The 26,010-nt window shown below is 35.1% G+C and overlaps 5 protein-coding genes and 3 long non-coding RNA genes across 11 annotated transcripts; 3 read left to right on the plus strand and 5 right to left on the minus strand.

The window, feature by feature from the left end:
* Window positions 1–1,032: 1,032 nt before the first annotated feature.
* Window positions 1,033–2,344, minus strand: LOC147918353 (uncharacterized). The gene is made up of 3 exons (XR_015592476.1): window positions 1,810–2,344; window positions 1,351–1,719; window positions 1,033–1,267 (listed from the first exon to the last, which is right to left on the minus strand). It is a non-coding gene; the product is annotated as an uncharacterized LOC147918353 (long non-coding RNA).
* Window positions 2,345–5,441: 3,097 nt separating this feature from the next.
* On the minus strand, window positions 5,442–6,753 carry LOC147918354 (uncharacterized). Its single transcript, XR_015592475.1, has 3 exons — window positions 6,219–6,753; window positions 5,760–6,128; window positions 5,442–5,676 (listed from the first exon to the last, which is right to left on the minus strand). It is a non-coding gene; the product is annotated as an uncharacterized LOC147918354 (long non-coding RNA).
* A 3,096-nt stretch (window positions 6,754–9,849) lies between these two features.
* Window positions 9,850–11,923, minus strand: LOC104768253 (uncharacterized). Of its 2 annotated transcripts, XR_764224.3 has the most exons (5): window positions 11,755–11,911; window positions 11,330–11,492; window positions 10,627–10,798; window positions 10,168–10,536; window positions 9,850–10,084 (listed from the first exon to the last, which is right to left on the minus strand). It is a non-coding gene; the product is annotated as an uncharacterized LOC104768253 (long non-coding RNA). The 2 variants fall into 2 exon arrangements; XR_015593557.1 differs by lacking the exon at window positions 10,627–10,798 and having other exon boundaries at window positions 11,755–11,923.
* A 2,826-nt stretch (window positions 11,924–14,749) lies between these two features.
* LOC104768254 (uncharacterized) lies at window positions 14,750–15,409 on the plus strand. The gene has a single exon (XM_010492179.2). The coding sequence runs from the start codon at window positions 14,824–14,826 to the stop codon at window positions 15,253–15,255; it is 432 nt and encodes a 143-aa protein (XP_010490481.1). The 5' UTR covers window positions 14,750–14,823; the 3' UTR covers window positions 15,256–15,409.
* Window positions 15,410–15,674: 265 nt separating this feature from the next.
* Window positions 15,675–18,390, plus strand: LOC104773846 (protein PIN-LIKES 6). The gene is made up of 9 exons (XM_087505855.1): window positions 15,675–16,088; window positions 16,222–16,301; window positions 16,378–16,502; window positions 16,603–16,724; window positions 16,990–17,220; window positions 17,327–17,401; window positions 17,525–17,625; window positions 17,715–17,767; window positions 17,864–18,390. Exons 1-9 carry the CDS (start codon window positions 15,894–15,896, stop codon window positions 18,172–18,174), a joined length of 1,293 nt encoding a protein of 430 aa, XP_087361981.1. The 5' UTR covers window positions 15,675–15,893; the 3' UTR covers window positions 18,175–18,390.
* An 18-nt stretch (window positions 18,391–18,408) lies between these two features.
* On the minus strand, window positions 18,409–20,332 carry LOC104768257 (uncharacterized). Its single transcript, XM_010492181.3, is given in 3 exon segments — window positions 18,409–19,827; window positions 19,829–20,040; window positions 20,192–20,332. Coding segments are annotated over 2 exon segments (1,473 nt in total). The 5' UTR covers window positions 20,014–20,040; window positions 20,192–20,332; the 3' UTR covers window positions 18,409–18,539.
* A 514-nt stretch (window positions 20,333–20,846) lies between these two features.
* Window positions 20,847–23,180, plus strand: LOC104768260 (uncharacterized). Of its 3 annotated transcripts, none has more exons than XM_019242119.2 (6): window positions 20,847–21,391; window positions 21,771–21,887; window positions 21,988–22,116; window positions 22,219–22,425; window positions 22,505–22,672; window positions 22,768–23,180. In XM_019242119.2, the coding sequence occupies exons 3-6, from the start codon at window positions 22,030–22,032 to the stop codon at window positions 23,071–23,073; spliced, it is 768 nt and encodes a 255-aa protein (XP_019097664.1). In that variant the 5' UTR covers window positions 20,847–21,391; window positions 21,771–21,887; window positions 21,988–22,029; the 3' UTR covers window positions 23,074–23,180. The 3 variants fall into 3 exon arrangements, with proteins under 3 accessions (XP_019097664.1, XP_010490487.1, XP_019097665.1); XM_010492185.3 differs by having other exon boundaries at window positions 20,986–21,426; XM_019242120.2 differs by having other exon boundaries at window positions 21,061–21,391; window positions 21,504–21,887.
* LOC104768259 (uncharacterized) lies at window positions 22,842–25,952 on the minus strand. Its single transcript, XM_010492183.3, has 9 exons — window positions 25,587–25,952; window positions 24,875–25,426; window positions 24,697–24,773; window positions 24,404–24,572; window positions 24,173–24,261; window positions 23,867–24,031; window positions 23,715–23,792; window positions 23,525–23,628; window positions 22,842–23,446 (listed from the first exon to the last, which is right to left on the minus strand). Exons 2-9 carry the CDS (start codon window positions 25,404–25,406, stop codon window positions 23,341–23,343), a joined length of 1,320 nt encoding a protein of 439 aa, XP_010490485.1. The 5' UTR covers window positions 25,407–25,426; window positions 25,587–25,952; the 3' UTR covers window positions 22,842–23,340.
* Between the last annotated feature and the right edge of the window lie 58 nt (window positions 25,953–26,010).

Below are 26,010 nucleotides of genomic sequence, written 5' to 3' on the forward strand. Positions count from 1 at the left end.
ACCCAAACCAATATATAACTTCGTTCTACTTGTAAAATCTAAACCCTAACCATCTAATTTGTTAACCCAAACCGACATATAATTTTGTTCTACTTGTAAAATTTAAACTCTAACCATCTCGTTTGTGAACCCAAACCGACATATAATTTCGTTCCACTTGTAAAATCTAAACCCTAACCATCTCATTTGTAAGCCCAAAATGACATATAATTTTGTTCTAATTGTAAAATCTAAACCTTAACCACCTCATTTGTAAACCCAAACCGACATATAGTTTCGCTATAATTGTAAAATCTAAACCCTAACCACTTCATTTGTAAACCCAAACCGACATATAATTTTATTCTAATTTTAAAAATCTAAACCAAGCCAATATTTAACTTTCCTTAATTAAAAGTATACAGAATTTGTTTCTTTAATTTGGTTTGCTTTTTAATTTATTTTTGATTTATTTTTTAAATAAAATATTAGATGGAAGATTCTGATTGGCTGAAAGAAGAGGGGTGAATGGAGAGGTTCACCCCCTAGGGGTGAACCTAAGTATTTCTCTAAGTACACTGTTTTTTATTATACAAATTATCCATTTCTGTCTCACATCCATTATTTTTCATCTTAATATCATTAATAGATTGGAATTTTAATCATAATTTAATTTACATGTTCTGATATGAAATTATGTGCATAAATAGTAATATATTTCTGATGATATTAAGAGTATATTTATATATAAAATTAATCTTATGACTAAAGATTTTCATTCCATCTTTTGATTCAATTTCAGTTATCTTCTGAGTCTAAAATAAAATCCAAATGATATTATTTAATGTTTTTTTGAATATTTTGTTAATAAATAAAGTTATCTAAAATAAAATCCAAATGATATATGTTCTCCAAACATATCCCTACTATTAAAATTAATATAATGAATTATTATGACTGCTTGTATATTAAAAAAGTCTGTAATTTTAGAAAATTTATTTGCTTATAATTTTTTCAATGAAGTTCATCAAAGTTAGAGATAAAAAGCTGGTATTTGTTTAACTCATGCTTTAGACGGAAAAAATATCTTAAAATCCATTCCAACAAAATAAGAGAGGATTGTATTAATCAAATACATAATTGAATAACAGCAGTCAAAACTCTTTGAAAATCTATTGGATCGATAAACCAATCTCTGTTTTCATCAATGACATCAAAAGCTTGCTTCACTTCCTCCAACTCCAAGCTTGGCTCTTTCTCTTCAAACAGATTGGAAAGCTCCTCGGAACTGTTTGATAAAAATATGTTGTATGTTTTTATGTAGATATTAGTGTTAAACTGTTAATGTGTGTTGCAAATTGAAACACTAACCTGTGACTGAAAATGGAGCCGGGAAGACGCAAAGCAACAAAAGCAGACCGAGTACATGAGGTAATAGTGAAGAACACTTCTTTCTCATCTTTCTCTGTGTCATATGTTATTGACCTTCGGAAACACATTGCTGGTGCTGAAGAAGAGGCCAGAACCTGGAGAAAAATGCTTAAGCAAAAGAAACTCATCTGAAAAGACATATGAGGAAGAAGCTGATCAGACCAAACACAGGGAAAGAAAAAAAAGGACTGGTTATGTCAAAGCTTAGACACAACACCATCCACAACAATTTTAGTAAGCTCCCGACGCAGAATCTTGCAAGCAGGATCTTTAGAAAGCGACTCATCTTTTTTTTTGGTACGGAGCAACCTACGCAAGACACAAATTACATAAGCGAACCAAAACATCAACTCTATTAACATGTATTCGAAACTTTGAACACTCAAAGTAAGTGTCTACCTTGCATAAGAGAGATGATGATCCATAATACTATGGCACAAACCATGGGTTAACAGTTCCCTACTGGTTCTAATAGTGAATGTAAACGGATTGAAAAGCCAAACCATTACAGAATAATGTATGTACATATCTTCTCAGGCACCTTACGTTCTTTCAAAATAGTAAGGATATCCTACCCACAAATATGAAACATGAAAATAAAATTCAGAATGACCAAAGAACAAATCATCAAACAAATCAGAAGCTGAGAAGAGAAACTTTCCAAGTGACCAATGAAAGAAAGAATTAGGAGTTAGACATTGTTTAGCAAAGGCGAATATCGGTATGTGGCTCTCTTGTAAGGAGATTCACCAGATGCCATCAACAAAGCAGCATTAAAAAAAAATTGAAGCCACCTTATGAAAGTCTCTACAATTGAAGCCATCCAGCCACCTTATTCTCATATTTTTTTATGGTTTTGTTTTTTTCTTCTTTCAAATTTTTGACAAACATTAATAACATGATGTCGTGTTTTTTTTTTACTTAAATCTTTCATATAAATTAAGTTAGTATTAAATTTTCTCATATAAATTTTAAATTTGAAAAAATGAGTTAGAATCTTATTATTTTAAATATATAAAACTATTTGTAAAATATTGATAATAAATATAAATTTTGGATTTCAATTTGGTTTTAGTTTGAATTATTGTTCATATAAATCCAAACATATCTACTTTGTAATAGGAAACATTTCCCGTCTCGTTCCATCCCATCCCGTCCCATCCTGTCCCGTCTTATCTTTCTCTCTTTATCCATCATAACTTTTTTGTCCTATATGATCGTTCTCTTTCAATAAATACTCATTAAGCAATGTTTATTAGTATGTATTCGGTAAGAAATTTAGACATGATACTCGAATTCTCTATTGTATATTTAATTTTTAGTTAGGTAGTAAAATTATCCAAAAACAAATTATAATTCTGAAAAATTTTTGATTAGAACTAAATTAGCTGTAGAATTACGGGAAGTAACATCAAAATTAAGATTCCAATACAATAAAAGAAAAACCCGTGCTACAGCACGGGACAAAATATTTTTATAAACGTTATTTTTTATGTAAATTAAAAAAAAAAAACCTAGTAAAATACATCCTATCATGTCCTGTCCCCTCATGTTCCAACCCATCTCTCTCGTTCCGTCTCATCTGTTTCATATCGTCTCGTCTCATCCAGTCTCGTCTTGTCCCGTATCCATCAGAATTTTTTGTCTGATGTTCTTTCTCCTTTAAATAACTACTCGGTAGACAATTTTACTAAACAGTTTGGGTAAGAAACTGGGATAGCAGAGTTCTCCATTGAATATTTTTTTATTTAGTTAGTTGAAATTATCCAAATTTATAATTTTTCAAAAAGATAATTGTTTTCAAAATTAGCAAAATTTTCAAAGTGCCCATTCCAAAGTGGTGAATTACCTGTCACATAGTCAATCCTTACCTAAATTAGTGAAAATTTGACAATTGAATTTATTTATCTATATTTTCTGATTTGTACTTTTATCTAAAATTTATGTCTCTCTTTTTCTAAAAATATTGATCAAAATATTTTTTTTCATTATTCGTATTACCCATTTCAGTTTACTTATACTATTTCAGTATATGTACTTAATTAGTAAATTAAATTACTTGAAAACACTGATAAAACATATATTTAGTCAAATAATTAACATTTTTAGGTTGTAAAACTTTAATTATCTAATATTAATATTTTTCACAAAAATTAGGTTGCCATTCTTTTAAGGTGTTTTGTTAATATTTTGGTGTATATGTAGAATTCTCCAACCCGTACAGAAAATAAATATGATCATCATCTTCATCAGCTGGAAAATATACATTTTTTGCAATCCATCCATAATAATCAAGCACAAACCGTGTTTGTTAAAAATGTTAAAGTAATTTTGTTATGTGGTGTTAAATCTCATCCTGTCGCATCGCTTTCCGTCCCATCCTATCCATCCTGTTAGAAATTTTATGTCCCATAACCATTTCTTTTTAAATAATTACTCATATAATAATTTATTAATAAATTTTGACTAAAAAAATTAGGCAAAATACATGTATTCTCCATATGAGTGTTTAATATATATATAGTTACAATTCCGTTTGGGCTGAAATTTTTGTTTTCAAATATGTTTTAGAAGAATTTTATTTTAAATTGTGAAAATTATTGACCATGTATCTCTACTTAATTACATTTCCATAATTTTCGTTTTGTTTTAGTTACAAAAATATTTAATATATGGCAAAAATGTAATTCATACATTTAAGCATAATAAATCACGTTAAATGAGAAATAATTGTATCAATTAATACTTGCATAATCATTAATGTACTTTCCAGTTTCCATGATATTAATAGCATATTTTCTAATCCAACTTTTGATTCAATTTTGGTTAAAATTGTATAAGATGTAAGTACACGAATAATACTTGGGCTCCATTCACCCCCTTATAAAATAAGGAAATAAAATCTGTATAAACTATTATAAAATTTAAAATTTAAACCGCTCTTTAATAAACCCAAACCGACATATATAAAATCTAAACCCTAACCATCTCATTTGTGAACCCAAACCAATATATAACTTCGTTCTACTTGTAAAATCTAAACCCTAACCATCTAATTTGTTAACCCAAACCGACATATAATTTTGTTCTACTTGTAAAATTTAAACTCTAACCATCTCGTTTGTGAACCCAAACCGACATATAATTTCGTTCCACTTGTAAAATCTAAACCCTAACCATCTCATTTGTAAGCCCAAAATGACATATAATTTTGTTCTAATTGTAAAATCTAAACCTTAACCACCTCATTTGTAAACCCAAACCGACATATAGTTTCGCTATAATTGTAAAATCTAAACCCTAACCACTTCATTTGTAAACCCAAACCGACATATAATTTTATTCTAATTTTAAAAATCTAAACCAAGCCAATATTTAACTTTCCTTAATTAAAAGTATACAGAATTTGTTTCTTTAATTTGGTTTGCTTTTTAATTTATTTTTGATTTATTTTTTAAATAAAATATTAGATGGAAGATTCTGATTGGCTGAAAGAAGAGGGGTGAATGGAGAGGTTCACCCCCTAGGGGTGAACCTAAGTATTTCTCTAAGTACACTGTTTTTTATTATACAAATTATCCATTTCTGTCTCACATCCATTATTTTTCATCTTAATATCATTAATAGATTGGAATTTTAATCATAATTTAATTTACATGTTCTGATATGAAATTATGTGCATAAATAGTAATATATTTCTGATGATATTAAGAGTATATTTATATATAAAATTAATCTTATGACTAAAGATTTTCATTCCATCTTTTGATTCAATTTCAGTTATCTTCTGAGTCTAAAATAAAATCCAAATGATATTATTTAATGTTTTTTTGAATATTTTGTTAATAAATAAAGTTATCTAAAATAAAATCCAAATGATATATGTTCTCCAAACATATCCCTACTATTAAAATTAATATAATGAATTATTATGACTGCTTGTATATTAAAAAAGTCTGTAATTTTAGAAAATTTATTTGCTTATAATTTTTTCAATGAAGTTCATCAAAGTTAGAGATAAAAAGCTGGTATTTGTTTAACTCATGCTTTAGACGGAAAAAATATCTTAAAATCCATTCCAACAAAATAAGAGAGGATTGTATTAATCAAATACATAATTGAATAACAGCAGTCAAAACTCTTTGAAAATCTATTGGATCGATAAACCAATCTCTGTTTTCATCAATGACATCAAAAGCTTGCTTCACTTCCTCCAACTCCAAGCTTGGCTCTTTCTCTTCAAACAGATTGGAAAGCTCCTCGGAACTGTTTGATAAAAATATGTTGTATGTTTTTATGTAGATATTAGTGTTAAACTGTTAATGTGTGTTGCAAATTGAAACACTAACCTGTGACTGAAAATGGAGCCGGGAAGACGCAAAGCAACAAAAGCAGACCGAGTACATGAGGTAATAGTGAAGAACACTTCTTTCTCATCTTTCTCTGTGTCATATGTTATTGACCTTCGGAAACACATTGCTGGTGCTGAAGAAGAGGCCAGAACCTGGAGAAAAATGCTTAAGCAAAAGAAACTCATCTGAAAAGACATATGAGGAAGAAGCTGATCAGACCAAACACAGGGAAAGAAAAAAAAGGACTGGTTATGTCAAAGCTTAGACACAACACCATCCACAACAATTTTAGTAAGCTCCCGACGCAGAATCTTGCAAGCAGGATCTTTAGAAAGCGACTCATCTTTTTTTTTGGTACGGAGCAACCTACGCAAGACACAAATTACATAAGCGAACCAAAACATCAACTCTATTAACATGTATTCGAAACTTTGAACACTCAAAGTAAGTGTCTACCTTGCATAAGAGAGATGATGATCCATAATACTATGGCACAAACCATGGGTTAACAGTTCCCTACTGGTTCTAATAGTGAATGTAAACGGATTGAAAAGCCAAACCATTACAGAATAATGTATGTACATATCTTCTCAGGCACCTTACGTTCTTTCAAAATAGTAAGGATATCCTACCCACAAATATGAAACATGAAAATAAAATTCAGAATGACCAAAGAACAAATCATCAAACAAATCAGAAGCTGAGAAGAGAAACTTTCCAAGTGACCAATGAAAGAAAGAATTAGGAGTTAGACATTGTTTAGCAAAGGCGAATATCGGTATGTGGCTCTCTTGTAAGGAGATTCACCAGATGCCATCAACAAAGCAGCATTAAAAAAAAATTGAAGCCACCTTATGAAAGTCTCTACAATTGAAGCCATCCAGCCACCTTATTCTCATATTTTTTTATGGTTTTGTTTTTTTCTTCTTTCAAATTTTTGACAAACATTAATAACATGATGTCGTGTTTTTTTTTTACTTAAATCTTTCATATAAATTAAGTTAGTATTAAATTTTCTCATATAAATTTTAAATTTGAAAAAATGAGTTAGAATCTTATTATTTTAAATATATAAAACTATTTGTAAAATATTGATAATAAATATAAATTTTGGATTTCAATTTGGTTTTAGTTTGAATTATTGTTCATATAAATCCAAACATATCTACTTTGTAATAGGAAACATTTCCCGTCTCGTTCCATCCCATCCCGTCCCATCCTGTCCCGTCTTATCTTTCTCTCTTTATCCATCATAACTTTTTTGTCCTATATGATCGTTCTCTTTCAATAAATACTCATTAAGCAATGTTTATTAGTATGTATTCGGTAAGAAATTTAGACATGATACTCGAATTCTCTATTGTATATTTAATTTTTAGTTAGGTAGTAAAATTATCCAAAAACAAATTATAATTCTGAAAAATTTTTGATTAGAACTAAATTAGCTGTAGAATTACGGGAAGTAACATCAAAATTAAGATTCCAATACAATAAAAGAAAAACCCGTGCTACAGCACGGGACAAAATATTTTTATAAACGTTATTTTTTATGTAAATTAAAAAAAAAAAACCTAGTAAAATACATCCTATCATGTCCTGTCCCCTCATGTTCCAACCCATCTCTCTCGTTCCGTCTCATCTGTTTCATATCGTCTCGTCTCATCCAGTCTCGTCTTGTCCCGTATCCATCAGAATTTTTTGTCTGATGTTCTTTCTCCTTTAAATAACTACTCGGTAGACAATTTTACTAAACAGTTTGGGTAAGAAACTGGGATAGCAGAGTTCTCCATTGAATATTTTTTTATTTAGTTAGTTGAAATTATCCAAATTTATAATTTTTCAAAAAGATAATTGTTTTCAAAATTAGCAAAATTTTCAAAGTGCCCATTCCAAAGTGGTGAATTACCTGTCACATAGTCAATCCTTACCTAAATTAGTGAAAATTTGACAATTGAATTTATTTATCTATATTTTCTGATTTGTACTTTTATCTAAAATTTATGTCTCTCTTTTTCTAAAAATATTGATCAAAATATTTTTTTTCATTATTCGTATTACCCATTTCAGTTTACTTATACTATTTCAGTATATGTACTTAATTAGTAAATTAAATTACTTGAAAACACTGATAAAACATATATTTAGTCAAATAATTAACATTTTTAGGTTGTAAAACTTTAATTATCTAATATTAATATTTTTCACAAAAATTAGGTTGCCATTCTTTTAAGGTGTTTTGTTAATATTTTGGTGTATATGTAGAATTCTCCAACCCGTACAGAAAATAAATATGATCATCATCTTCATCAGCTGGAAAATATACATTTTTTGCAATCCATCCATAATAATCAAGCACAAACCGTGTTTGTTAAAAATGTTAAAGTAATTTTGTTATGTGGTGTTAAATCTCATCCTGTCGCATCGCTTTCCGTCCCATCCTATCCATCCTGTTAGAAATTTTATGTCCCATAACCATTTCTTTTTAAATAATTACTCATATAATAATTTATTAATAAATTTTGACTAAAAAAATTAGGCAAAATACATGTATTCTCCATATGAGTGTTTAATATATATATAGTTACAATTCCGTTTGGGCTGAAATTTTTGTTTTCAAATATGTTTTAGAAGAATTTTATTTTAAATTGTGAAAATTATTGACCATGTATCTCTACTTAATTACATTTCCATAATTTTCGTTTTGTTTTAGTTACAAAAATATTTAATATATGGCAAAAATGTAATTCATACATTTAAGCATAATAAATCACGTTAAATGAGAAATAATTGTATCAATTAATACTTGCATAATCATTAATGTACTTTCCAGTTTCCATGATATTAATAGCATATTTTCTAATCCAACTTTTGATTCAATTTTGGTTAAAATTGTATAAGATGTAAGTACACGAATAATACTTGGGCTCCATTCACCCCCTTATAAAATAAGGAAATAAAATCTGTATAAACTATTATAAAATTTAAAATTTAAACCGCTCTTTAATAAACCCAAACCGACATATATAAAATCTAAACCCTAACCATCTCATTTGTGAATCCAAACCAATATATAACTTCGTTCTACTTGTAAAATCTAAACCCTAACCATCTAATTTGTTAACCCAAACCGACATATAATTTTGTTCTACTTGTAAAATTTAAACTCTAACCATCTCGTTTGTGAACCCAAACCGACATATAATTTCGTTCCACTTGTAAAATCTAAACCCTAACCATCTCATTTGTAAGCCCAAAATGACATATAATTTTGTTCTAATTGTAAAATCTAAACCTTAACCACCTCATTTGTAAACCCAAACCGACATATAGTTTCGCTATAATTGTAAAATCTAAACCCTAACCACTTCATTTGTAAACCCAAACCGACATATAATTTTATTCTAATTTTAAAAATCTAAACCAAGCCAATATTTAACTTTCCTTAATTAAAAGTATACAGAATTTGTTTCTTTAATTTGGTTTGCTTTTTAATTTATTTTTGATTTATTTTTTAAATAAAATATTAGATGGAAGATTCTGATTGGCTGAAAGAAGAGGGGTGAATGGAGAGGTTCACCCCTAGGGGTGAACCTAAGTATTTCTCTAAGTACACTGTTTTTTATTATACAAATTATCCATTTCTGTCTCACATCCATTATTTTTCATCTTAATATCATTAATAGATTGGAATTTTAATCATAATTTAATTTACATGTTCTGATATGAAATTATGTGCATAAATAGTAATATATTTCTGATGATAATAAGAGTATATTTATATATAAAATTAATCTTATGACTAAAGATTTTCATTCCATCTTTTGATTCAATTTCAGTTATCTTCTGAGTCTAAAATAAAATCCAAATGATATTATTTAATGTTTTTTTGAATATTTTGTTAATAAATAAAGTTATCTAAAATAAAATCCAAATGATATATGTTCTCCAAACATATCCCTACTATTAAAATTAATATAATGAATTATTATGACTGCTTGTATATTAAAAAAGTCTGTAATTTTAGAAAATTTATTTGCTTATAATTTTTTCAATGAAGTTCATCAAAGTTAGAGATAAAAAGCTGGTATTTGTTTAACTCATGCTTTAGACGGAAAAAATATCTTAAAATCCATTCCAACAAAATAAGAGAGGATTGTATTAATCAAATACATAATTGAATAACAGCAGTCAAAACTCTTTGAAAATCTATTGGATCGATAAACCAATCTCTGTTTTCATCAATGACATCAAAAGCTTGCTTCACTTCCTCCAACTCCAAGCTTGGCTCTTTCTCTTCAAACAGATTGGAAAGCTCCTCGGAACTGTTTGATAAAAATATGTTGTATGTTTTTATGTAGATATTAGTGTTAAACTGTTAATGTGTGTTGCAAATTGAAACACTAACCTGTGACTGAAAATGGAGCCGGGAAGACGCAAAGCAACAAAAGCAGACCGAGTACATGAGGTAATAGTGAAGAACACTTCTTTCTCATCTTTCTCTGTGTCATATGTTATTGACCTTCGGAAACACATTGCTGGTGCTGAAGAAGAGGCCAGAACCTGGAGAAAAATGCTTAAGCAAAAGAAACTCATCTGAAAAGACATATGAGGAAGAAGCTGATCAGACCAAACACAGGGAAAGAAAAAAAAGGACTGGTTATGTCAAAGCTTAGACACAACACCATCCACAACAATTTTAGTAAGCTCCCGACGCAGAATCTTGCAAGCAGGATCTTTAGAAAGCGACTCATCTTTTTTTTTGGTACGGAGCAACCTACGCAAGACACAAATTACATAAGCGAACCAAAACATCAACTCTATTAACATGTATTCGAAACTTTGAACACTCAAAGTAAGTGTCTACCTTGCATAAGAGAGATGATGATCCATAATACTATGGCACAAACCATGGGTTAACAGTTCCCTACTGGTTCTAATAGTGAATGTAAACGGATTGAAAAGCCAAACCATTACAGAATAATGTATGTACATATCTTCTCAGGCACCTTACGTTCTTTCAAAATAGTAAGGATATCCTACCCACAAATATGAAACATGAAAATAAAATTCAGAATGACCAAAGAACAAATCATCAAACAAATCAGAAGCTGAGAAGAGAAACTTTCCAAGTGACCAATGAAAGAAAGAATTAGGAGTTAGACATTGTTTAGCAAAGGCGAATATCGGTATGTGGCTCTCTTGTAAGGAGATTCACCAGATGCCATCAACAAAGCAGCATTAAAAAAAAACAATGTAATCAACATCAATGTACCGAACCTCCATGAGAGCATCTTGCCATTCTCCATAGACAATCAAAAAGACTTGGAAAAACATGGAGAATACCAGCAGAGACTGAAACTCATCCCTACAAATCAGAACTCAAAAACCCCAAATTTATATTCCTAATTGCAAAGAAGAAGCAACAATGTCGAAGTTCAACAGCTCCAAGACTGTACTATGCAATTAACAGTCTAATTACAAAGAGATTTGTGTCATTCATTCCATCTTTAAACTTTTTACAGATCCTAAAAAGAGAAAGGGAACATTGAGAGAAACGAAATACATACATTTCGGTGGTTCATCATCAGTGTTCTCTGAACCACGTCTTCTGAGTCTTCAAACCTTGACTCATAAACTTAGGCCCTTGAAATTTTACGTTCTTCAAGGCGTTTATAATGATGATTGAAGTCGCCAGTGTATGCTTCTCCTCCCGGACATCTCCGATCCAACCTTTAAAAACAAAAAAAACAGATCGAGAGCAATGAGCGCTACTTCTCTCTCTTTATATATATATATAGCAAAAGAAGAACAATACTACGGAATAAAGCAAAATATAATCAAGTTTCATCTGCAAACATTGACAAAATCCAAACCAAAAATTCAATCAGAATTACTCATCCATAATACAAACAGATCTGGCAAAACATATCTTACATATCTATTAGTGAACGAAAGAAAAAGAAGCAATTAGAATACAAAAAACTGATCTTACATATTGTCGAAAGAGACATATCTCTATGTACTGCAGCAATCCAGAACCTCTTCCTCTATGCTTTTGCTAAAAAGAGAGAGAGAGAGGCGAGAGAAAAAGAAGAATCGAGTAAGGGTTTTGTTTTTTTGTAAGAGATTAAAAGGATCTCAAAATATACGGTCAGGATTTTAAAAAACTTAGAGAATGAATGGCTGAGATTATAACATGAAACGGGTCAAATTACCGGGTTAAATGACCCGCGTGTTTATCCTTTTTCAGTAAGGGTTTAATGACAATTTTATCCTGCACGAAAAATATTAAAATGGTCATAATTGCAATGGCATTGTATTGTAAATGGTCATAATTTCAGGCAATGATTAATAGTAGGGATTCCTAATATAATATATGGCCGGACGAAGAAAATCCAGTCCAATCGACAAAGTTATCCGGCCATCGATTATCGACAGTGTCACATTTGTGGTTGTAGATTAAGGGGAATGGGTCTTGAGCCACGCATGCCTGAAAGACGGGTCATATATTGAGTTGTAATCTAAATAATCCATATGGAACGTTGCTTGAAGAATAAATACCATCATGTGGGACTCGTAAGTCGTAATCATGAGCACGGTGGGTGGAGAATAAAGAGAGAGAGAACACTAAAAAAAAAAGACAAGAAAGAGTAACCAAAAGATCTGTGTTAGGTGCTCAACCTCAAACTTATACGACCAAACTCTTTTTTTTTGGGGGATAAAATGTGAATTTATATTAACTCTCTGGTGGTATTTCCATGATAGTCCTGCAGGCTCAAACCAAGCAAGGATATATTAGTTTTGGTAAGATATTCCCAACATCTTGGAGGAACCTTTGCAGCAAATGAAAGACTAGTTACCGAGTCAAGCAGTATATTGGAAGTCTTGAAATCCCTATAAATAACCGGTCTTTCAGCATTGTGGAGGAAAGCAAGACCTTTCGCAGCTCCAAGAGCAATCATCATCCTTCTAGACCAAGATAGCGGAGCTGTGGTTTCTGAAGTAAAGCCATGGTGACTTGGTTAAAGACTAGACGAGCATGACCAGATTAAAAAGCGGAATAAGTGACAAACAAAAAATGTGCAACTCTTGGGATATATGTAGGAAGGAATCAACAGAGAGACTTGTGGAAAAAATGGAGAAGGGTATCGGGGATTACTTCCCATTTTAATTGAACTACAACCCCTCTAAGTTTTTGTTCTTTTCGAATTTCTCATTAGCCTTGACCAATTTGCGAAAACGCAAGGGGACTGACCAAGACGAAACATAATGATATGCCAGATTTCTTCGGAGAAAGAACAGTGGACCAAAACACTTTTTAGCTCATCTCAAATATATTTTTAACTTATACAGTTATACAAACTTACTAGATTATAACCCGTGGTACACCACCGGACAAGTTTTTTCTATTTTTTTTATTAAAATATTATTTTAATACTAATTTTGCTAATGTAGTCTTTTGTTAGTTTTAGATTATGACTCGCGGTATACCGCACAACAATTTTAGATTATGACTCGATTATGCTCTATAATATACCGCACAATAATTTTTGTTTAATATAATTTTAATTAAATCTGTTTGACTCGGCATATTATATGGTGTTGTTAAAATAGTAAAATAAGGATTTAACCCGTATTGAAATATCATTTTAATAATATTTTATTTTTTACTATTATCAATTCAATCATGTAATATCATATAACCCGTCATGTAATATAACTCGTTTGTGTTATGTTAAAATATTAGTATGTTTAAACATTCATAATTTTAAGCTTTTTATCAAGTTTAGATATATTAGTTATAAATTATAATTTCTTAAAATTCTATAATTTACTATATACGTAAATTTACTATATATGTATGTTGAACACACACTCATGAGTAATGTATATTTGTTTTAAAAAATTCAAATCACAATATATGCATGAAAAATATACATTTTTATTAACTTTATGTATTATATGATTATTCACTACATTTAAATTTTAAAATCAAAAAAAGATGATAAGAGAATAAATTTTAATATGAAATAAATATTCTAAAGATCTATATTAATTATAGAATATTATATATATGAGTATTTAAAATATTTCAATTCTGTTTGGTTATAAGGATAGTAGAGAAAATTAAATAAACTTGTTTGGATATGAAGTATTCAATGGCATTAAATGCAAAAACTTTCCGAAACAGATTTTTGAGCAAAAACTGCTGCAAAAATACTAGTATAGATTTCTCTAACTCTAAGCCAATGTGTAACAAATTCATGACCCTTTCTTCTCTTGGCAATGTAACAATTATTTTATTTATTTGGATTAAGGTATTTTTATGTTAAGTAACATTGTAAACATTACCAAGAGTCTTTATTTTTTCTTTATATTTATCCTTGAAATAATAGCTTAAACCGTGCTCCAATAATATTTCACAGCAAGAACCAAAATACGTATACAAAAAAAACCAGATACATTTCAAGTCTTGTTCCATTAGTTCATTATCTTTAAAATTTTGGCTTCACCCAAAATGAGAAAGAACATCATACGTACTTTGCAATATAAGAAAGAAATAATATGCATGTGACCTGTGATGTATACTAAAGAGCATGTGAATCCTCAAGAGCTAGGCGATCAATGATTGCTGGGGTCAATATTAATTGTGATATTATCTTCAGGGGCAATTAGTTTCTAGTATATTAGTATTAAAAAGACACCAATTTTATTATACCACTAATCCACCGATCCCATATATCGAGAGCTTTGATTTGGACTGACAATTGTAATAATATATTTCATTTTCTTTGATTAATCATGTCTTCTTCTCATATATAATTGCATTATTTGCGTATAGAGATGTATTCACATGCACATATATGCTCCCTGAATACATGTATGGGAGTTGTGAGCTGCTAGCTAGCTGTATAAATTTGAATCTACGTATATGATTAATTATATACTTGCTAAAAACATCAATGATGGAAATTAGGAGCAAGAGATCAAATCTTATATTATATCTATAACTAGTAGTAGAGGGAGTTTTGGGAAGTGAGCCGGTAACGTAAATAATAGGATGGAGAATGAGGTGGGATGGATGAACGAAGTGCTGGACAACAGCGACGATGGTGAGTCTTTCATCGAAATGCAAATCAACAAAGCAGCCACAGGATTGAGCATCGCTTCTTCTCCATCTCCCGATAACGAAATGCAGAAGACAACAATCTTCTCATCGTCCTCTAGCTGCTTCTCTGCATACAGCAGCGTGACGAGGTTAATGATGATGAAACTGGGGTGTTTGAGTATAGTGGGAGTGATAAGAGAGAAAGTGAACGTGGGAGAGAAGTGGGTCCTTCAAGTTATACACAGAAGACGAAACAAGAGACCCGTACGATACTACTGTGAAGGCAGCACTAATACAAACGAGGAAACATTAACGGAAGAATCACTCAAGGCAGCCATCGCTTACTGTAATATTGCCTCCTCTCACTCTCCTCTACAAACTTGATAAATAATAACCCTTTCTAAAGAATCATGTTGGATTGAGAATATATCGGTGTTGGGCCAAGCCACTATATGAGCCCATTTAAATATCTATCTTTTTTTTTTTTTTTTTTTTTTTTTTTTGCTTTTAATGCCATTTTAAAAATATTTGACCTTAACGAAGATGTGTGATCTGATATATTCTCCCCTATTTATGCTGATCAATTTTGTTGATAACTGATTTATTTTAAAATATATTATATCATTGTAAATGATCAAGGAAAATACAAACCCAATATTTTATCATCTAAGCTATGAATTATTATTTTGGCTTTACCTTAGTTAATACTCAGTTACATTTGTGGTGTTTGTAACTTATTAGTAAAAAAGAGTTGAAACGGGCTTTTTTTGGGCTTAGAAAAGGAAAGGAGTAAGAAGGAAGGTAAAGAGAAAGAAGTGTACGTGGCAATCACGAGAGAGAGATCGAGAGATCGCGAAGTGTTTGTTAATATTTTATTCCTCAAATGAATCATCAGAGAGACTCTCTCTCTCTCTCTCTATAACTTCCTGAATCCTCTGTTTTATTCTTCCCCTCTCGTCCGGATTCCAAACCCAAGTCCAACCCCTCAAAATTGCTGCCTTTTGGCATTAGGAACTGTCAGAATGATAGCCCGGATCCTTGCCGCCTTGGCCGATTCCATGGAGATTCCGGCTGCAGCCGGTGAATCAGTGCTGGGTACAATCAAAATCGCGGTGATGCCAATTGCCAAGGTTTTTACCATGTGCTTCTTGGGTCTTCTAATGGCCTCCAAGTACGTTAACATCTTGCCTCCCTCTGGCCGCAAACTCTTGAACGGGGTAATTCTCTCTTCTCTCTCTCTCTCTCTCTCTTTTTTTTTCCCTATAGTCACAATACAACCCCTGCATCTTTGAACTTGTTAAAAACAAAAAAAAAAAAGAAGCAAACTTTGAAACTGTGTGTGTCATACAGTTAGTCTTCTCGCTTTTGCTTCCCTGCTTGATCTTCTCCCAGCTCGGACAAGCCGTCACTCTCCACAAAATGCTTCAGTGGTTTGTTTCCATCTTACTCCCTTGTCTTCTATCTATACACCATAATAGCTCTTCAATAACGCATCTTCTATACCAGGTGGTTCATTCCTGTCAACGTCGTTCTTGGCACCATCTCAGGCTCGATCATCGGTTTCATTGTTGCTACCATCATTCGTCCACCTTACCCTTACTTCAAATTCACTATCATACAAATTGGAGTTGGTTAGACCCTTTTTCCTAAGACTCTCTTGTCTGCTCTGACTGACACTAGTCTCACTTTTTGTGCCTTTTTTTTTTTTTTTTTTTTTTGTTTGTTTCTCAGGTAACATTGGCAATGTGCCTCTTGTTTTACTAGCGGCTCTATGTAGGGATACCTCCAACCCTTTCGGTGACTCCGAAAAATGTAGCATTGATGGCACTGCTTATATATCCTTTGGTCAATGGGTACCCTTTTTCTCTTTCGTCTTTGCTGTCTCGCCCTTTACAGTGACACACTTTCTTGGCTTTCTGCCTTTTTTCTGTTTTGATGAAGAGGAGCTTGATATGTATGAGACATTGTAACTATTTTGTTTAGGATCCTTAGTTCCAGTCTACTGTGTGTCATCAGTGTCCATGGATTTAAATATTGTTTCGGTTCCCTCCTGCTAGTTTCCATGATGATTCTCTCTGAGAAACTTTGAATAACCGTGACGTATAACTTGTATGTTAGGTTGGTGCCATCATTCTCTACACATATGTGTACCAGATGTTTGCTCCTCCTCCAGAAGGGTTTGATGCTGAAGAAGATAATCTTCCTTTGAAACACCTTCCAGTAGATGCTGCTCCAGAGCAAGTCCCCTTGCTTATTCAAAATTCCCCCAAGGACATTTCGCCTGCTCAAGTTCTCCTGCCTGTACAGAGCACCGAACCTAGAGGAAGAGGGGATTCAACGAAAAGCAAGGTGGAAATGCAGTTATAGATTTTAATTCAATGATTCAGGACCTGATATAAAGTCGGTCCTTATGATTTCTTTTTTTTTTGTTCTAATATTTTGCTCCGTGATGTAGATTACACAGATCTTTGTTTTCCTCTATGAGAAGTTGAAACTGAAGCAAATTGTCCAGCCTGCAATAGTTGCTTCGGTAAGTATCTCGCCTTTCAGTTCTCCTGTATTATCCGGTGATCAAGAGATTCAAGACTCACAAGAGACCTTGCAGTTGCCTTTACCATGTTACTTAAAGTAGACGTGTTTGTGTTACCTTCAGATCCTTGCCATGATACTTGGTGCAATACCTTTCACGAAGAAGTTGATATTCACAAATGGTGCACCTCTTTTCTTCTTCACAGACAGCTGCATGATTCTTGGGTAAGCAGCACCCTCTTTTTTTTTTTTGTCTTCTGGCAAGCAGCTGGGATATAATGAGTTACTAACTGTAAAAAACCTTTGGCTATCAGGGACGCCATGATACCGTGTATCTTACTGGCACTGGGAGGAAATCTCATTAACGGTAGGGTTGTGTGGTTGCTCTCTTTTCATACTGTTTATGTTTTTAGCCCCATCCATCCATCATATGGAACTTATTGATTCCTTGACTAAATTTTAGGACCAGGGAGTTCAAAACTTGGTTTCAAGACTACAGCGGCTATTATATTTGGACGGTTGGTGTTGGTGCCACCAGTAGGACTAGGAATAGTGACACTAGCAGACAAACTTGGATTCCTTCCTGCTGAGGACAAGATGTTCCGATTTGTGCTACTCCTTCAACACACAATGCCTACATCAGTGCTTTCAGGAGCTGTTGCGAACCTTAGAGGCTGTGGAAGGGAGTCAGCTGCTGTGCTTTTCTGGGTTCACATTTTCGCCATCTTCTCAATGGCTGGATGGATGGTACTGTACATCAACATACTCTTCTGAATTCTTTCTTATTGACACATTGATCTGGCTACTATACAAGTCCAGGGGCGTCTCATATGTGCCTGAACAAATCCAAAGTTTTTTTTTTCCTTTTCTTTTTGTCAGCATCAAAGTTATTTTATTTAATTCCTGTGTAAATGTAACTTCTATCAACTGATGCCTGATGGGACTACCTTTTTTTTCTCTGGATATATCAAATAATATTTTTTTGAAACACACGACACACAGCACAACTTTGGTTAAACTTCAATTAAACTAACATGTGGAAACAATACAAGTCAATAAACAGCAGATAAAAAAACTCAAGTATCTTTTAGGGTCGGAGAGATTCTAGAGTTACAACTTACAAGGGAACTGGGTATCAGTCAGAAAAACGGCAGCCATCTTCTGGTTCTGTTCCCCCTTTGGCTATGAGAGACTGCTATATCCCTCCTCTGTGGGTTGCTTAGCCACATTGCCAACACAACGCCCACCAGACCCACCACTGGCGCAGCAGCCAGAAACAGCCATCTTCCTCTGCTAACTCTGCTCACACCAGGCTCGCTCTCAACATATTCCTCTTCTCCCGCGTCTGTGCCAGCATCAGAGGAGGAGGAGCTATCCTCGCTCACATCCAGTACATTCTGCCTTCCCTCCTCGTAATCTTTATCATCTGTTGGGAGCTCGTAACGGCAGAGCGGACAAGAGTTACGGGCATTCAACCAAGGTACGATACAATGAGCATGGTATAGATGTAGACACGGAAGCTGCGTGGTTTCATTGCCGAGGGTGAAAAGCTCTTTGCAGATAGCACAGACTAGTCCCTTGTTTACATGCTCCTCTGCAATGACAACCTTTGGAAGATTCCTGACGCAAGTCACCGATGCAGGTGGTGCACCTCTTCTGGAATTGTCAGCGTCGGCAAGTTGCTCAAGCAGTTCCTCAAAGCCCCTCTCATCAAGATAATCATCAACATTTGCAGCATAAGGGGAGAACTCCATATCCTCCAAACCAGTGAAGATGTTGCGAGATAGCGCCTGCCTCCTCTCTAGAATTCTTTGACGAAACCCTCTCTCCAACTCAGGTGAATCAAACCGAGTCATGGAGCTGTAGCTCTCACTTGGACTTGCCAAATAATTTCGGTACCGTGTTCGAGATGGACCCGCTCCTTGGTCCCATTCCCTGTCGTCTTCGTCAGAGTTCCACTGGTTAAGACCAGCATGCATCGGGTCTATATCAGTGTCAAAGTCAATATCGCTCCTGTCGTCTGGTGGAACAAAGATTTCCGGATGCCTGTCCGTGGAAGCATCATCAGACTCCCCACCACCGTAAGCACTAAAAGAAATGGCATCATTATTATCACCACCATGGGAAAATCTGTAGAGGCTAAAACTAGCGTTTGAATCGGTTTCGCCAAAGTTGCCAAAATCTTCACTTTCAGATTCTGAGAAAAGTGGCCATCTAGTCGAACCGGTAGGAGTGGTATGGGAGCTAGTTCGCTGGTCATCACTAGCATGAACAGTTGAAAGGCTTTGTCTTGCGATGCTTATCAAGTGTGTGAATTGTTGTTGGGTGGAAAGATCACCGACAGACTCAGAGCTGTCGTGCCTAGTTCTACTTGTCCTTCTCATCATCACCCTCCTCCTTCTTCTTCTACTACTACTACTAGGAGTCTGCCTCCGGGGCAGGGGTGCCGAAATCTTCAAGCAACAAAAACTTACAATCTACACATAAGCTAAAGATTTCAAGATCATCGGAGGCAGATTGAACAACTCTTCCGCATAGATTACACGCCGAAGATGGGATTGAATTGCTATCCCTATCCATGTCATCAGAAGATCTCTGAGATTGTGATTCCATCAGATCCAAAGGTGGTAACTTTGAGGTCTGAAAAGTGGGAGATATATAAAATCATGACCAAGCAAGCAGGGTGAGATCACACCATATCATATGAATGAGCGGATACATCCGCGCTATCTCCAATTGCTCTCTCTCTCTCTCGAATTTCAAAAAGAATTTAAAAGAGAGATAATATTACCTAGGAGAGAAAGACGCCAGGATCTTCAAAAACACCTAGGAGGAGGAAGTCTTCATCTCTCCCAAGCAAACAAGGATGGTTTCGATGCAACCCAAAAAAAATGGCAGAAACGGATTTTATGGCGGAAAAGGGGTCAACCGTCAACGACGACGACGGACGGACGGATGGGGGTGCCGGGTGTTGTAAATTTCGCAGGACATTCACATATATATATATCTCTCCTTTTGTTTTTCTTTTTTTACGCTTATCTAATAGACGACGACTCACTCCCTCCCTCTAAAGTCTCCGAGTCATGGAGAGGGTCTTGAAATTGTGCTAGATTCTGTGATATTGCCAAAAGCAGAAACTGATGAAAGAGGAAGGAGAACATATTTGTCTTTCTAGTGTTCCAACCAAAATCGTACAAGTAAAAAAACCATACAACATCTCATTAAAGAGGAAGAAGCATGGACAGGATGGCCATCATATTCAGACAGAACAGAGGTGAACTGCCTAGGTTAGAGGGTTCCAGTAAATCCATAACTTAATTAATTAGGTGGATGTGTAATATTGATATTATTATAATAGTCAACGTACGTACTAGTAAAGAAATGATTAAGCAGAGATTCCTCAAGTGGTAGAAATATGTGTTGTGGGCGTCGGCAACTCATATTGTATGATTTTTTACTCTCTAAAGGAAAGGCAAAACAAAAATATATAGAATACGGATGGGTACCAAATTGAATACGGATGAGTGCTACTGGAGTGGACAAGTTTTGAGATGGGGAATACGGATGGTGTAGATTGGGAATGAAGATGAGATGTTCTCCATGGAAATTATTAAAGCTGTGTCAGATTTAAAACTCACAAATCCTGTCTGAGTTGTCCAAGGGACATTATTAACAAAGAGACTAAATAAAAGGGATTATCACTGGCTTTCTTTCTTTCGAGCCTCGTGGGTCCGCATCCATCAATTTTGTCCTTGCACTTTTTTTCCGATTATACTAATATCAAAACGTCTCTAGCTCCTCTTTCTAATAAGCCGGTGGTAATTTAACTTTGTTTGAGAACTAACCGAAAAAAGAAAAAACAAGGGAACCTAACAACATATGGCGTACAGGAGAAGGCAGGGGATCGGCAATTTTGCCACTTTCAAGGAGGATCAGCTTCCACCGGAGAGCATCAAAGAGAGATCACCGCCAGCTCGATCCTTCACAACGCGTGAGTCCCCTGCTTTTGACCAACCCAGATCTAAGGTTTCTCCTTTTTTTTTTTGACCCTCAACTGATTGCTTTTACGTTTCTGCGCGCGGTTACACGATCCGCAATCTTAGGATATCCAATCCATAGTGACTAACCTTTGACGACTTTTGACTCCGTTCTGATCAGATCAGATTCAGCTCCAGATCGAATCTTGTTCGTTAAGTTGGCTGTCCCAATGCTTATATATATATATATATATATAGCTTTCAACCAACGTTGCATTAGCATTAGCATTAGGAGTTGTGATTATTAATTATATAATCTGCGGATGATCATGATGATCTTTCTTCTCTCATTGATCCTATCATGTATATGTTTTCTGCGGATGTATACTGCAGAACTTTACGGCATACGCGACCGAGCCAAAGAGCTTGTGGGGAGTCATAGCCCACAAAGCAAAATCTGTGATTGAAGATGATAAATCTAGTGATACTACGACCTCAACAACTTCTCAGGTTTTTGTTTTTGTCTTTGCTGATTTCAACTACATTCATGATTCATGATCCATCCTCTCTCTGGTCATCATGGACTCTTTTGGTCTTTTTGTTTCTCTAGTCCCGGCGGTTTTCATACCTATCAGATGAAGGTTTCAAGAAAATGGATAATCCCAAGCTTCGGAGAGGGCTGGATAAGCTCACATCTTCTCTTAATCAGATCGGTGACACTTTTGAGAAAGCCTTTGAGGTTTTTCTTCATCTCTCTGTCATCATTCCCGGTGTTTCATTCTTCTTAGGTTGATGATACTGCTTTTAATTATTTAGATCTCTTGTTCCTTGATATCTCTAGGAAGGCCGAACACTCGTTGAGAACAAAACAGCTGATATCATCCAGGAAACTCGAAAACTTCAAACCAGACGAAGAGGAACTGTTGGTGAAGATGAGATTCAGAATCAATCTTACGGAGTAAGTTCCTCATGGAAAAAGTCTCCAGAGCAGCAGCCAATGCAGTTAAATCATATGGAGCATGAAACTCAACTCAAGGCATCTCGCGATGTAAGTAAGCTCTACTCTTTTGACTAGTTTTTTGTAATAGCTCTCTGTTCCTTAGATAGTTTCTTTGTCTGAGCTGCAGGTGGCGATGGCCACCGCTGCTAAAGCAAAACTCCTCCTCCGTGAGCTGAAAACTATGAAAGCAGATCTTGCATTTGCGAAAGAGCGTTGCGCTCAGCTTGAAGAAGAGAACAAACACCTGAGGGAGAATCACCGTGAGAAAGGAAACAACCCTGCAGATGAAGATTTGGTAAAACAATTAGTGTGACCTGACCTCCCTCATGTCCAAAAACATTTCTGTGTTGCATTTCCATCTAACTAACTACTCTGTTGTGGATGTATCAGATTCGGCTCCAGCTGGAGAGCCTCCTGGCAGAGAAAGCACGGTTGGCTCATGAAAACTCGATTTATGCAAGGGAGAACCGGTTCTTGAGGGAGATAGTAGAATACCACCAGCTCACGATGCAGGACGTTGTGTACATAGACGAGGGCAGTGAAGAGGTGACATCTGTTTACCCTTTTGTATCAACCTCGATGACTTCTTCACCTGCGGATGAGGGCACACAGTCTCCGAGTCGAGAGATGATTAAAGAGATCATCGTAGTCGCTGAAGAAAGCAGTATGTGTCCAAGTGTGGTTTCAGCTTCTTAAATTCATTGATATTGAAATTATTATTTATTTGTTTCTGTCGTGCTTGTGCATTCACAGACTATTTTTTGCTACGTAATATAAAAGGTGATTTCATTCATATTAACAAATGACATTGTATGAACATCTTCCAAGGCATCATCAGTGGTGTCTTTCGTTCACAGCTTGAATGGCATTGTATAGAAATACTCTCTAAGAAAACTATCGAGTGAGCAAGTGAGTCTTGATGGTATTTTTTTTTACTTTGGACTCCTCGTGTGTGTGTTCTAATCAGAAAATCTGGAAGAAGAGGCTGGTGGATCCATCACCGAATGATTTTAGATCTGCTGGTTTGACCAAGGCCCTGCACAGAGGACACGTCCTCTCTCTCTCAAACCTGCCCAGTCATAATCACATTCGTTCAACATCCAGATTCATACACAAAAGACAATTACTATATGCAAAAACACCTCACCACTCTGAAACGCAATCTTCGCAAAACATGTGTTTGCAACGAAGAAGAATTGGGGTGTGCATCTTTTCCTGGCAGATGGCACACAGGTCGCCTGCCGCATTTACCTGCACACATTAGAAAGACACTTCATGTGGGTTTAAACCCTTAAGAGGCATAAGCTCGATTTGAATCTGCAAGAATTAATTTGTACCTGCTCTGTTGTTGCATACGATCCGTAGTGCACCTCTTTACGAGACAAAGCCTTCAATGCCGTAAAGAAGGATTGAACCTGAATTTCATTCCCAATTTCCCCTCTCAGCTTCCACAAATAAAAAGAAAATTCTTTTAGAAAAAGAAACCAACCTTCTCAACTACTGAAGTGAGCTTGAAAGTAAGGTACAATCCCGTCATAAGAGAGGAGAAGAGGCTTCCATAATCCTTGTTCAAGAAGAAACGGTACCATACAGGGGTAGGCAGTAAAGAGCGATACAGAAGCATCAAATATTCAACCAAAGTTAGCAATTGGCCCTGCATAGAAAATGAATAACCAAATTATGTATCGCTTGCCAAAGGTATGTCACAGACGCATAGCGAGGCAGGCTAGGTTAAACTGTATATATAGGTAAAGGAGAGAATATATATATATATATATCTTTTTCCCTACATCACCTGTTTACGATAATTTCGACCCCTACTGTTCTTGTAGTACATCAAGAGAAAACACTTGAAAATCATTGAGGCTTGCCGGACAAGTGTATCTGAGGAATATAGGCACAAGAAAAAGTCACTAAATGATCCAACAGGATGAATCATATAGGGAATAATGCATGCATGAATAAGAGAAGTGTAAACGAGACTCATTAAGGAAAGGGAAACAAGAAAGCAGAGAAAGGAACAGACCATTAACCACAATGATAAAAATGGCATGCCAGAAAGGTGGTATGGATTTAGGAGGCAGCATGATTAAGGGATACAAGAGGTCATCCTTGCGAAACCACCAATAAACACCAACAACATGGGCCGAAAACGCTACAGAGATTCCAATTAATGCCGAAATATGCCTTTCACCCTGTAATTAATTAATAAATAAATATATAAGAGGAGACGTGCTTGAGTGAGGCTTAGACTAAGCAATACTAGTATGAAATTTGGAATTGGAAAAGGAATATAAAGTAAAATGCAAAAACTCAAACCTTCAACGCAGTTTGCTTCTTGAGAATATCATTAGACTTGAACATGACAGCAGCAATCCAAATAGCAACAAAGAAGCCTGAGAGAGAGAGAGAGATAGCAGAGGAAAACAGTGAGTGAGAGTGGCGATGATGATGAGAAAAAGAGACACAAAGGGATAGGATAGGATTATGAATATACCCTGCAAATGCTGGCGGATAAAAACAACCAACAGAAGCAAAGAAAAGGGAAGAATTTGCTCAATCCAGCGAGCAGCCTGCTGAATATCATATCTTTGGTAAGGAGAATCCCGGGTTGCGGCGTCTCCAGGGACAGAATCGGGTGGAGGAGGAGGCTGAGAGGCACCACCACCTTCAGGAGGAGGAGCAGCCAAGGGATCAACCTGAGAAGCAGCAGAACCCAAAGCTTCAGCGGAATCCCTAGGAGCATTGTTGTTATCAGTTTGAGCAGCAGCATCGTGCTCGGCGTTGCCAATGATCCTAATGGCAACCTCCCCAGAGGAGATACCTGCAGCTGCAGAATCATCAGGAAGCAGCGTTTCAGCCTCATGACTAGGAGGAGGACTTGGCCTTGTTGTTCGAAAGAGACCCGAATACTCTAACAAGGTTGAGATGGGGGCCTGGATGATGTTAGAAGCAGAGAGGATGGAGGAGTTTCTACGGGGAGAAGAACCCCCCCTGAAGGAGTCATGATTGGAGCCGGGCGTTTCCATCAAGGCCGGAAAAGAAAACCCTAAAAGAAAGAAATCGATCGATCGATCGATCGATCCAAGGTGATTAAACAAACAGTGGTAGAAATCGTGAGAAAACGCGTTTACATATAGATAAAGCAACGACGACGAGTCTAGAGGAAAATTATTATAAAAATTAAAAGATAGGAGGAATGAAGCTACCTGCAACGGAGGAGGAGGAGGAGGAGGAGGAGAGGAAATCAAATTGTATTTAGCTAATAATACATATCATCGTGTACGAGGAAACCCTAAAGATTAAATTGGATAAGAGGGGAAGAATAGTAGGCGATCGCTTTGACTAGGGACGAAAACGAAACAACAAAAAAGGGGGGGGGGGGGGGGTTCAGGTAAGCGGAGGCCCAGAGGAAGAAGACAACGGAGATCCGGCGAGCTGCTGCGGAGACGAGAGAGAGCTGATGATGATGAGAATCGTCTGTGTGAATAATCAACGGTTGAGACTTGTTTTTATTTTTCCAAGTAGGACGAATTGTTGTTGTTGTATTGTGGATCCAATCCCAAAAGGTTGACTTTTAATTAAGGGAGCGACAGACTGCTTTAATAATCCATTTCTAAATGGGCTTTCTTT

Source organism: Camelina sativa, chromosome 20 (genome assembly GCF_030686135.1).
Source record: "Camelina sativa cultivar CO46 ecotype springtype chromosome 20, ASM3068613v1".
Taxonomy (NCBI): domain Eukaryota; kingdom Viridiplantae; phylum Streptophyta; class Magnoliopsida; order Brassicales; family Brassicaceae; genus Camelina; species Camelina sativa.